Raw genomic sequence first — 12,718 nt, forward strand, 5'->3', positions numbered from 1 at the left:
AACTTTCGGTAATAGTTAATTAATTCGTAGAACGCCTATACTTCCTTAACTATCGTTAGTTCTAGCTATTCTTTAATAGCTCGGACTTTCTCTTAGTTCGGTACGAGTCCTTTCAAAGATATAATATAGCCTAGGAATCTAATACTATTCTTATAGAATTCGTATTTAGATAGCTTAAGTAGGATTTTATTTTCCTTTAGCTTTTCTATTACCTTCTTTATATACTCTACGTATTCCTCGTAAGTCTTTAAGAAGATTAGGATATCGTCGAGATAGATAAGGGCGAATATATCTAAATATTCTCTTAGAGCGTTATTTATAAATTCTTAGAACGTTAATAGTGTATTAGTAAGTCTAAAAGGTATAACTAGGAATTCGTAGACTTCCTATCTTATTCGGAATACCGTTTTCTATTCTTCTTCGTTAGCTATTCTAATTAGGTAATAGGCGTCCCTAGTATCTAACGCTATAAACTATACGGCGCCTAAGAGGCGATCCTATAGCTTATCCTACCGGAAAATAGAATAATAGTCCTTAATAGTTTTATCGTTAAGTAGTCTATAGTTAATATATAGTCGTAGTAATCTATCCTTCTTTATTACGAAGAATATACTATAGGATATAGATCCGTATTTTCCCGCCTTTAGTTAGCTTCTTCTAACTAAGCCTTTTACTTCTAGTTTTTCGATATAATCTTTTAGGAAGTCTTCTTCTTTTTTCGAGAGTAACTTTAACTATTCCTTATAGTTAAGTACTTCCCCTTCTTTTATAGGTATTCGGTAATCTTAAGGCTAGTATTCTAGAAGCGCTACTCTACCTTCCTTTTCTATAAATAATTCTTTATATTTCGTATATTCCGGGAGTAGCTCTTCGATATTAGTTTAAGCTAATATTCTACCTCTCGGTCGTACCTATATCGCCTTTACGAAGGGAACCTTTAAAGATAATTAGTCTTCTATTTTTATTCCGTAACTATAATTCGGAAATTCGAGTTCTCTTATTTTCTAGTTTATCTAGGGGTTATATTTTTCTAGCTACCCTATTTCTAGTATAGCGTTATATTTTATCGCTATTATATCTAGGGTTATCTTTTCCTAATAGGTTCCTATTAGTAGTTCGACTAATCGTAGTTCTTTTCTTATCTATTTATCCTTAAACTCTATTAGTGACCCGTCTACTATTATAAGTCGGTATAGTTCTATCTTTACCTTTACGTAGTCTTTTAACCTTTACGCTACGTAGTATAAGACGTAATTCCCGTTTACTCCGGAGTCTATTATAAGTTGTATAGGAAGGTTCTATAGAACGGCCGTAAGGACTATATATTCCGCTTTTCCTCTATCTAGCTTATATAGAGTCTAAGGCTATTACCGTAGGTAACCTAGCCTTAATAGGTTATCTCCTCGTCGTTTTTTAAATATACGTATAGTCTTAGCTCTACTACGTAAGTACGTTTATTATACTCGTTTATCGATCGATATATTATCTTACTAATCGAAATCCGGAGTTAATTAGGACTTATATTCTATAGGTGTTAATGTAGCTTAAAGTACTATTAGTAGCTTCTTCCCGCGTAGCTAAAATAACCGAATAGGTACGTTAGGTTTACTCGTCCGTCGATGTAAGGTATATCTTCTTTCTTGTCCTCCTATATCGTATATAAGTCTCGTATCGTTAGTACTTCTATTCCCTAGATTTTCTTCGCGTCTTCCTAGTCGAGGTTTACTATAATTTATTCGTAAGTTAAGCCTTATACGTATATATATACTATCGGCGCTCGATTATATCCGTAATCCTAGTAAAATAATATATTAATTTCGTTCCATTATTCTTATAGTTTTATCCTAGGATCGTAATAGATATAGAGGTGTCTTCCGGTCTCGCTAGTATATTCTATATATTTACTATATTTCTAGTACTTTATTATAATTTTAATCTAGTTCCTTATAACCTTAGCTACGTAATATTTTCCTTCTTCTTCTAACGATACGTCGGAATCTTCGTCCGATTTTTCCGCGTTTACTTCCTCTTATTCTTCTTCTTTATTATCGAGGGATACTAATCGTACTTATACTCCTCCGATTATTTATACTAATAGGTTATATCGTACTACTTAGCCCCCTACTATATTATACGAATAGTAAGAGGCTACCGCTAGATATTCTAGATCGTAGTATCCGTCTAGGCTAACCGGTCTTCGAGTTAATTACCTTAGTCCGCTAGGGTAGAATATTAATTTCTTAATACCGTCTTTAATGCTTACCTAGTAGTAGTTAGTAATAAATACTATAAGATAATATTCCGATACTATTACCTTATTTTCTTCCTCGTTTAATACTACGTCGTTAGGGTAGGTATACGTTATTCTCTATAGTCTTACTTTCTCGTATTTATTTAACTACCATCGTAATTCTTCTAATTATTTATTATTTTCTCCTTCCCTAAATAGGAAAGGGAATACGTAGTCTATATAATCGTACGTATAGCTATTTTCTTTGTCCTCGTATTTATCCTAGGTATATTTATAGATTATTATATAGATTCTTTCTTTCTTCGGTTATCCTAGGGGATTATACTATATTTCGGGGTTCTCCGCTAATCCTACTATCTAGTAGTAGGTTCGGATGATTACTAGATCGGGCTTATTTAGTATAATCTTATCCGCGGGTCCTTTTTCTATTATAGATATATTATAATAAGGCGGTAGTAGCGTTACCGTCCTAAAACTAAATAGTCCTTACTTAAGCTAAACTAACTATCCTTCTATATAGGTTACTCCTTTACCTAGTCCTTTAAAGGTCGTAAAGTAAGCTTCTCCGTTATACGTATCGTACGTATATTCGGCTTATAAGGAATATTTCTAGTCGTTATATTTCTAAATCTATATATATTTTTATTCTCTTCTAGGAGTAGCGCCTAGGTTATAACGGTATAGGGTTTCTCCTTCCCTTCTATCCTAGAAATATATATAGAATTCTATAGAGTTCTTATATTATCGTAATATCTCGTCTATCGATGCCTATTCGTCTTCCTCTCGCTAAATTTTTAGTTAATATAGTTCCCTATCTTTCGTATATATATAGGTATATCTATATTATTAGTATCCTCGGGTTCGGTACTTATAGATTAACGCTATCCTAAACGTTTTCTACGTTACTCTTCTATCTAATATTATAATTCCGTTAACTATCTTCTAGAATCTTATTCTAATTATCGTATAGTTATCTATATTTATAAGTATTGTTTCTTTTTCGAAATCGGCTATTATTATAGCTAGGGTTTTCTAGACCCTCTATTCCTATTCTCGAGGTTTTATACTCCCTCCATCTCTATATAGAAACTACTATTTTTCGGTCTTTAAAGCTAAATAGAGCTAGTAGTCGTCCTCGTAGTAGAAATACTATAATTCTTAAGCGTATCTTACGGTATTCCTCCTCGTATTATATATTACTTCGCTCTATTATTCTCCCTTTAGGAGTTCGTCGAACTTTTCTTTCTTCTAAGTCTTACGCTTAGATCCTTTAGGTTTCTTAGTCTAGTATCTTAACTAAAACTCCTCTTCTAATTACTTAGTATCTAACTTACCTAACCCTCGGGGGTTATCCGATTCTTAGTAGTCCTTCTATACTAGTTTACCCTTACCCTCGGTAGGTCCTTAGGTTTCTTTAATAGTATCGGCCTTTTTCGCTATTAAGCCGTCTATACTACCGCTCTATATATTTATTATATATAGTCCTCGAGCGCCTTTCTTTTCTAGATAATCGCGTATATAGTATCCGGGCTTACTATATTCGTAGTATAGGTTTTCCTTCCTTTATCTTTCTTTCTCTCGATCTCGTCCTCCTATAACCTTTCGTCCTATATTTCGGCCTCTACCTAGGCCTATTCGTCGGGTATTATAACGTTCTATAGCGTCTAGGTCTATAGGGTTCCCGTAGTCTCGTAGGCGTTTCGTATTAGCTCGAGGAGAATATCGATACCCCCGGTACCCTCGCTTTCCTAAGCCTCTTCCTTAATTATCTTCTATACGTAGCTCGTATAGTCGATTATTAAGTTTAATAGCCTTATCTACTATATCTTTATAGGTTTCTAGGCGCTCTATTATTTCCTTCCTAACTTCCTTTTTTAATTTATTATAGAACGTATCCTTAAAGACGTTATCGTTCGTATATTCTAGTTCCTTTACTAGCTTCTTAAATTCCGAATAATAATTAGCTATAGATCCTATTTATTTAAGGGTATAGATAGTACGAGAAGCTATCGTAGCTTTATTAACCGTACTATAGATTTATTTAATTATTATTTCGAACTATATAAAGTTCCTAAAGTATACCTTAGTTTCGTCGTCGGGGTTAGAGGACTCGAAATAGTCGTCCTATACTAGTTTAAACTAATAGAACGCCGCCCCCTTAAGGTACATTACTACGAATATAACCTTATCTTCTACTTTAGTATACTTAGCTAGATTAAGCTTAAAGGTAGTCTTAAGTTATATAAGGAAGTATCCTAGCTTCTCCCTATTTCTATAGAATAGTTCTACCTTAATACTATTCCGAGATATATTAGTAAATCCTAGTACGTTAACTATATCTACGTCGGAGTCTTCGTCGGAACTACTATCTTAAACGATGTTAGTCTTTAAAGAATTGTTTAAGGCTGTAAGTAGACGTACGCTAGGTAGTAGGGATCTAAGTCGAGATAATCCTATATTAGACATCTAATACTAATTAAGTAGTAGTTAAAGTATTATAATCCGAGCTATAAGTAGTTCTAACTAAGGTAGGGTTCCTTAATAGAATAGGTACTAGAGTATTAACTAGGATAATAAAGGGAATACTTATTCGTCGGACTATATCCTAAAATGTAGGTATAGGATTACTAACGAAGTTAACTACGAACTATTCTATCTAGGTGAAGGAGTGTATATATATAATGCTTAAAGTGCTGCTTTAGTGTATTGGTACATTGTTCTAATGCGGTAATGTATCAATGCACCCCCTAGTCACGTGATGCAGCCTCGTTCTCCATCGGCTGACCTTCCTCAAACTGTCCCTTGGAACGTGGGGCGCCTGTCCTGGCGACCTCATCCATGACCTGGTTCGTAACAATATCCATCGGATCAAAGTTTGTTGGCGGATGGCAGAATATTGCCAAGACTGGTTATGTCCGGGGTGCTAATATTATCTCCGTCGTCCCAGAAATTTTTTGTACGAGTCTTCATTGCCCGCCTTCAAGATTCGCACTGCCTGCCAACCACCCCACCGTGAAACACCATGGCGTCTGCATACAAGTCCGCCATACGCGCAGCTGACCCGAATGACTCTGATGATAGCAGCACTACTGTTCGCGCAGACTCCTCAGATTTGTCTGATGGAGAACAGAAAGCAGCACACAAGGAATCCTTGTCCGACCTACCACTGGAGCTTAGAAATCGAGTCTTGATGTTGACTTCTCGTGGCGTATCATATAGGTAGGACGAACTCAGGATCACCTCTGAATGTTCGGCTAACAAGAGTCAGACATCGTCACCTGCTAACTGATCTCCACGCTCTCCTCCCCCACACTTACAAGGACACCAAGCTTGATACAAAATCAAACAATAATTACAACTCGGCTCTCAATGGACTCGCCGACCTGCACTCTTGCAACTATATTTTCTTCTTGGAAGCTCGCAAACACGGTCAGGATCTCTACCTCTGGCTCGCACAGCCACCAAACGGTCCCACGATCAAATTTAGTGTCACCAACCTCCACACCATGGCCGAGCTCGGATTTGGAGGAAACTGCTTGAAGGGTGGAAGAGGAATTGTTGTGTTTGACAAGAGCTTCGACGAGAATATCGTGGGACAAGAGCATCTATCCCTCATCCGAGAGATGTTGCGCGGCGTTTTCTGTGTCCCATCCAAAGGAGTACGAGGAATGAAGCCATTCATTGATCGCGTCATCGGTGTTTATGGTCTGGACGGAAAGATCTGGATCCGAGTGTATGAAATCCGGGAGTCTGAGCCTGACAAAACTAGCAACGACAATGTCAAAGGAGCAGACGTTTCGCTGGTCGAAATTGGTCCACGTTTTGTCTTAACTCCAGTGGTCATTCTCGAAGGGAGCTTTGGTGGGCCAGTCATCTTCGAGAACAAACAATTCGTCAGCCCTAACCAGCTACGTCGGGAGACAAGACTCCGCCATGCCCAAAAGTATGCAAGCCGAAGAGGCGAGGCCGAAGGCCTTGCGATCAAGCGAAAATCACTCGGGTTGAACACTGGAGCGAAAAGGAAAGCTTCTGCTCTTGGAAACACGACACTGTTTGGGTAGTTTACAATAACAACACACATTTAGATGTTGGACGGAAGCACGTCCACTGTGCCGTCTGCACAATTTGAGCCGAATACGTGGAAGGCCTTGGGTGATGACGATTCGGCCGCGTTCCTGCACCACCAGACGATGAACAGTATAATGCTGGCCTCTAACCCTTCGTCCAGAAGCAGGACTCCAGCCCCGATTCGCAACTCCTCTCAAATATATCTAACACTAGGCTTTGGCCAAAATCTTCAAAACTCAAGTCAGCGGATGTCCATGCTCCCAGCGATTGATACCTAGTGGTACTTGAGAGCGACTAGTCAGATTGTCCCTCTTTCCCACCTGCCAATCAGGCATGACTTCAAGTTGCGCGCGCCTTTTGCGCATCGTGCAGAACAGCATGTATCGGGTGCAAAACGTCGATGCCATAACATTGTCTCATGCTATGATGCTTGATATAAGATCGGCGGCTGCAGGATTCCATGTTCTCAAGTGCTAAGCGAGTTTCAGACCAACACCCCGTCTGAAGGTCGTATTCTGCGCAACTCCGATAGTAAATTCAGGAGCATACTCATGATGTGCAATGGTATGTTTCCATCACAGATGGTACCCGTTGGGTGATCGGTCATGCCTTCCGAGAGGAAACTCTCAAACTATTCAAAGCGCCAAAAGTTTCCCAATCATTAGATCAGACATGATTTGCCTGTACTGTTATATATATGTGTACACAAGACTACACAAACGTATGTAGCCTTAGCTATATTATTTCATGCTTAGCTAGCTTCATTCCCACCACAAAGCCTACGAAAGGAGCTGCAAGGCTGAGTCACGTGCGAGGCTAGCGTCGCCAAGTCCATGACTGCCCCTTCTTTTCTCTCGCGTGCTCTAGCGGTGAAAACAAAGAACTGCGACTTCGAATCTTTTCTTTGCGCGTGCGTTTTTTGCTATCCTTTGGTTGTCTGATATTGCCATGTCCGACTTCCCGCCATCAATGGGGATGGATGGGTCCAACATGGGTGCCCTTTCTTTGGGTGACCCTTCTAAGCAACACGAATCGAACCCCAGGTTCCTCTCCACAGAAAGCCATTCACTTCAATATAGCCCCCGTGGCGGGGTGTCGATTTGTTGAGGCCCTTGGAATCTCGTAGCCAACGGCTGCGATCCATATTGAAAAATCAAGCTATTGACCGTGTGCAATAAGGCTTTGACCGTACGCTCACCTCACCTCCATCAACCGCAGGTGTGCTGACTCATTTTCTAGACAATGGCGATGCAAGAGCTCGCTCCAGAGATACTCGTTCACATCTTCGAGGCATTGTCCTCGGCCTCCGACATCATCAATCTATCCCTTACCTGTCGATGTTTTCACACACTACTACCCAGTTCACAAAAGCTCACACTATTTTACAATGCAATGGATCAAACCATGGGACCCGTGGAAGAGATCATTCAGTTACTTACATTCAATGGCAACCAGCTGCTCCATATTCGAAGGACTCCGCCGTTGTCGTATGCACTTCTTACCCAGATCGCTCACGTTGGTCGGGTTGGGCAACGGTTTGTTGCCCTCTACCCGACCCTTAAATGGGTTGAAGACCAAAGCGTCAACCGGCGGTTTCTCAGAAAGGACGAAGCTCGGAGACTTCGTCGAGCCGTTTATCGGTTTTGGTTCTATTCACAGGCCTTTCATAGTTCGCCTGCCTACCGTTACCTTCGTTCGAACACCACCTCCTCTGAACGACTTCAACTGTTGCGAGGTTGGCCAACAGAGGACCTTTTAGACTTCGAGGACTTTCGAGGTATCCTCGAGCAACTCCTTGCATCGGAGATCTGTCCCACTGATGGTGATGTATACTCGCGCCACCAAGAAGATGCACGAGTTGGGTTCCAGACATGCCACCGTTCTGCGGGTTGGGTCGATCCAAGCATCATGTTCCCAGATCTTTTCCATAGTTCTCGCGATGAAGCCACCCTCGTGGAAAGTACCAAACTTACGGTCCAGGAGCTCCGATTCAAGCACATGAGAGGTTGGGGAACTGATCTCGACAATTTCTACTTAGTGCAGGCATTCCTCAAGCTCACACCTGTCCAAATGCTGTGGCTGTACGACAATGCGGTATCAAAGGCCGACGTGGAGCGATATCTTGAGGAACAAACGCATGACATATGCTTTTTGGAGAGTGGTTCTTTGGTCTTTCAGGATTGGGTAACTATTTTGCACCAGCGCGGCATCGATGTTCAGCAGGTGCGAGAGGGGATCTGGGACGGAGTATGTGGCATCGGCGTCGACTAGATACAATTGAGCGATACAGCTCAAAGGCCATCGATTCTCTGTGGACATAAATTTCAGCATCGCTAGATTTTTGCTTTGAGCTGGACGTGGTAGGTGAGCGTGCGATGGTAAACAAGGTTCAACGCACCCTAGATATGATTGTTGGCACACCTGAGTGTTCTCGTAGCCTGCAAGCGCTCTTTCTCTACCCAAAGCTCAATCCGACACTTTCCCTTCGGTTGCCAGGTCTGCCAGTCATCGGTTAGATTAGAACAGCCAGCCTTGTCATGTGACCCTCCCAGTAGCGCTTCCCCCCACTCCAACGTAGCCTTGCCTTGTGCTTCGTGAGGAATAAGGTTTCACCTTCTGGCAACCTGCGCACTTGCTGCCACTTTTGTAACAAAAACATGTACTGAGTAACTCATATAGCTAGACAACAGCGTACGTCAGCAGCTGATATAAGTCACTGCGGGACCTGACTTACCGCTATCTTGCTTCCTTACACACGTGGTTCTCCAGGGTCTGTCTGCATGAGTCTTCATCCTTGCCCTGCAATGCCAACCAATCAATCCCCTGATCTTTACGAGAGCCAAGAACATGACTTTAGTCGATTGGCCACACCAGGTCCGCCACCCCCCCGCCTTTGATGGTCTGATTCTCCTGGTTGTTTCTCTCTACAACTTCCCGGATTCTGACCATTGGAATCACATTGCCCGACGAGATATGCTTCAAGGACCCCTTCTTTATCTTTGCCATTGCCACTGCCAAGGTGGGTGTACTTTCGGGCTGGGCGCCTGATGTCTGATCTATCGTTGCGAACTCCTCTCATCCGCCTAATCATCCTAGGACTATTAGGAGTATGACCTGGGCCTGAAGGCTTGATTTGACATACAGACAAGGCTACTGCGAAATCCTTCTTCTGGAAAGAGGTTGTCGAAACAACAATTAGCCCAGGACCTACATCTAATGAGCCTACTTCCGGAGCTTTAGCCCGTGGGGGATAAGTTAGCGGCCTTTTTCTTAAGAGGAAATCTGAGGTTCTAGCTGAAAGAAAGGTACCCTTTATGCTTTTAGGTTCCTCTCAATCCATCTAACTATCTGACAGATTACTCTTGTCATGTCGGCTGCTGGCTAGTGGACTTGGGGCATTTTCTCGACAAAATGGCGTTGACTCGTAAATCACATGAGAAAGGTTTGTGTTCGAGGAAACCATACCGTCAAGATATCAAATTGCTAATGGCTTATGTACAGTTAGAACGGGGTGCCGAACTTGCAAAGTCAGAAGAGTCAAATGCGATGAAACAAGACCTAGGTGTCTTCGCTGTACGCGGTCCAAGTATGTTTGTGAAGGATATCTCTTCTCTTTCTCGGCCTATTGTCCCAGTCCCGAGAGGCACGAGTCTTCCGACGATGCCTCTCAGGAAAACATCAAGCCTGCCGATTCTTTATGCTTTTACCGGACCCTGAAAACTCTCGCCGAGCTGTCAGAACCTGATTACCGGTCTTACGATTTCTGCCGTCGATACACACTACATAACATGGCTACTCATCATTTTACTCGTTTCTGGACCCATACCGTGATATCTGCCTCGCACGCGGATCCGTCTATACTTCATGCAATGCTGGCGCTCTCTGGAGTCTGCAGAGTGTACCAGGAGGGTTTACCAACGCTTCCGAGTGGAGATCGAAACACCTTCATGATTCCAGTATGGGCGCACTATGGCAAAGCTATTCACTTCCTCCAGAATCGGATGACTTCCGCCAGCCTCGAAGACACACACATTGTGCTCATTGTCTGTCTCATCTTACTCACTTTTGACATCATCGAAGGACGCTATCGCGAAGCTTTAGTTCATTTGAATCATGGCCGCCGGATTCTAAAGCGGCTCCACGGGGCAGCACCGGTTGATAAGACCATGATTAAACTGTTACTCCCTCAACAGGCGCTCACTACTCTCGACGAAATTTCTTATTCCTTCGCTCTGATGGATCTACAGTCAGTCTATTTTGACAGTGAATTGCAATTCAAGCTCGTCGACAATCTAGATGTCGGTGGCACAGACTTACCGCGTATACCGCCGTCCTTTAACACTTTTGATGATGCCTGGCGCATGATGCTACTTCTTTTCAACGAATCCTGCCAGCTGGCTGCTGCCATAACTCGCACGGGCCCCGAGGAATCCGCTGAGCACTCGACGCTAGTGATGTGGCAAGGAAAGCTCCTCGCAGCGTTAAGGCAGTGGAAGGCTGCATTTGACAGCAGTCCGTTCCGAACCATACCACGCGCATCGCCCACACCTCTTGGGGACGAGCGGTGGATTTCGCTGCGAATTAGTCATCTCTACCTGACCATCGTTGTGCGCATCAGCCTCACCCGTCACAACAACAACATGGTTTTCGATCCGCTGCTGCCCTACTTCTCCTCGCTGGTCTCGCTGTGTGAAGACTTGGTCCCAAGACTGCCTGCCATCAGCCTCGATTCTCGAGTGATCGAGCCGCTGTATACTACAGGCTGCCTGTGCCGCCACCCGGGGCTTCGACGCAGTGCACTTCGAGTGTTGGAAAAGGCCGGCAGAGAAGGTCACTGGGACAGCAAAATGATCAGTGTAGTGTTGCGTGAAAAGATGATGTTGGAGGAAGAAGGCGCGCAATATGCGTATGATCCTGGTACCCCAATTACAGAAGACCCAGGCGCTCTGGCTCTCATCATCCCGAAGCATGCGCGTTGGTCCGAGACACATGCGCACTTTCTCTCAGACGACTATAAGCAGCTAGAGTTGCAGTTCAGGAGGAAATCTAACAACCCTCAAACCTCCCTGTCCGGTGACGATTGCTACGAGGTCTTCAAGAAGATTGTGCGGCTCGATTAGTCTAGCCAGTGGGAGTTAGGGTGATCTAGGAGTGTCGCCGAGTAGCATCCTACACCGCCACGGCTCCTCTACACCGCTTACAGTCAAGGGCATGGGTACATTATGGTATGACTTCAGTATAGTGATACTATGAGCTATCCAGGCATTGTGGCACAGGAGAGGTCGTCATAGGGTGGATATATGCGTCAGCACTGACAGAGGGCCTAGCCGCTAAGGCCGTTATCAACTCTTCTCAATAATCAATCCAATCCTTCGTCAAGTCCGTGAGCTGAGCAGGCCATGTCCCATCCGGCACAGCAGCACTCGCACGACGCTGGAAGGCGTCGTAGAACTGCTTCAACCGCGGATACCTCTCAGTCAAGTCCCAACCAAACATGTTTTCCGCGTATTGCAACACAGCAAAGAGAGCGCAATCCGCGGTGCTGACCCTCGCTTCCGCATCATGCGAGTCCCCATCGAATTTTGCAAGCGACGGCGTTCTTCCAGCAGGGGCCGCATATTCAGCTATCCTGCTGATGCTCTGGTGCGCACGACCTAGCAGCCATCTCACAGCGGCAGCAGACTGCTCTGACTCGCCGCCGACGACCGATGCAAACAGCTTACATCCGAAAACGGGCGCGTACTCGATATCGACCGTCAGCGCATCGACCAGGCCCAGCATTTCTCTCATCTTCGCTCTCGCTTCAGGGGTCGACCCCCGCATTGTCGGGAGCCCTTGTGCCTCCGCTAGGTCCTCGAGGTATTCCATGATGGCCAAGGACTCGCGCAGAATGAACCCCGTCGACTCGTCGTGCAGCACCGGCACCGATCCAGCGGGTTTCCCAGGTGCTTCGGCTGGCGCGCCGGGTGCGGAAATGGTGCAGGGGATTATCTCGATGAAATCCTGAGGGAATTTGCGCTCCGCTAGGTATATCACCACGCGGCGCGGCGCGGGGCCTCCGTGGAAAACGAAGAGTTTGAGTTTCGCCTGGCCCTTCATCGTGCTGCGTCTTGAATCACAATGTCCAGAAGACTATTCTTCTTCCTGTTGATGCTTATTTGCAATACAAAATCTCTCGCTCGGCGGACAGGACTTCCCATGAATGAATCCATGATGAAGATTAACTAGATACATATATTACATATCTATACCCCTGTGAAACCCTGGGTTCCGTTGCAAGGTCGGAGACTTCTGCCCACCTGCCGGAGACTTCTGATTAATGTATCAACCAGCGCATCATTGAACAGAGCTTGAGCCACTAGAGTGTTTAGCCTTCACGCATTACCAATTGCCAAACCA

At 43.9% G+C, this 12,718-nt stretch overlaps 4 protein-coding genes across 4 annotated transcripts; 3 read left to right on the forward strand and 1 right to left on the reverse strand.

Moving 5' to 3' along the window:
* Positions 1-5,273: 5,273 nt before the first annotated feature.
* A1O9_09177 (uncharacterized protein) lies at positions 5,274-6,312 on the forward strand (the record flags this gene model as incomplete). Its single annotated transcript, XM_013401871.1, has 2 exons — positions 5,274-5,470; positions 5,520-6,312. The coding sequence occupies 2 exons, from the start codon at positions 5,274-5,276 to the stop codon at positions 6,310-6,312; spliced, it is 990 nt and encodes a 329-aa protein (XP_013257325.1).
* Positions 6,313-7,561: 1,249 nt separating this feature from the next.
* Positions 7,562-8,590, forward strand: A1O9_09178 (uncharacterized protein; the record flags this gene model as incomplete). Its single annotated transcript, XM_013401872.1, has 1 exon — positions 7,562-8,590. The coding sequence occupies one exon, from the start codon at positions 7,562-7,564 to the stop codon at positions 8,588-8,590; it is 1,029 nt and encodes a 342-aa protein (XP_013257326.1).
* Positions 8,591-10,107: 1,517 nt separating this feature from the next.
* Positions 10,108-11,439, forward strand: A1O9_09179 (uncharacterized protein; the record flags this gene model as incomplete). The annotated part of the gene is made up of 1 exon (XM_013401873.1): positions 10,108-11,439. The coding sequence occupies one exon, from the start codon at positions 10,108-10,110 to the stop codon at positions 11,437-11,439; it is 1,332 nt and encodes a 443-aa protein (XP_013257327.1).
* A 232-nt stretch (positions 11,440-11,671) lies between these two features.
* On the reverse strand, positions 11,672-12,418 carry A1O9_09180 (uncharacterized protein; the record flags this gene model as incomplete). Its single annotated transcript, XM_013401874.1, has 1 exon — positions 11,672-12,418. The coding sequence occupies one exon, from the start codon at positions 12,416-12,418 to the stop codon at positions 11,672-11,674; it is 747 nt and encodes a 248-aa protein (XP_013257328.1).
* Between the last annotated feature and the right edge of the window lie 300 nt (positions 12,419-12,718).

This window comes from Exophiala aquamarina, assembly GCF_000709125.1.
Source record: "Exophiala aquamarina CBS 119918 chromosome Unknown aczIA-supercont1.9, whole genome shotgun sequence".
Lineage (NCBI taxonomy): Eukaryota > Fungi > Ascomycota > Eurotiomycetes > Chaetothyriales > Herpotrichiellaceae > Exophiala > Exophiala aquamarina.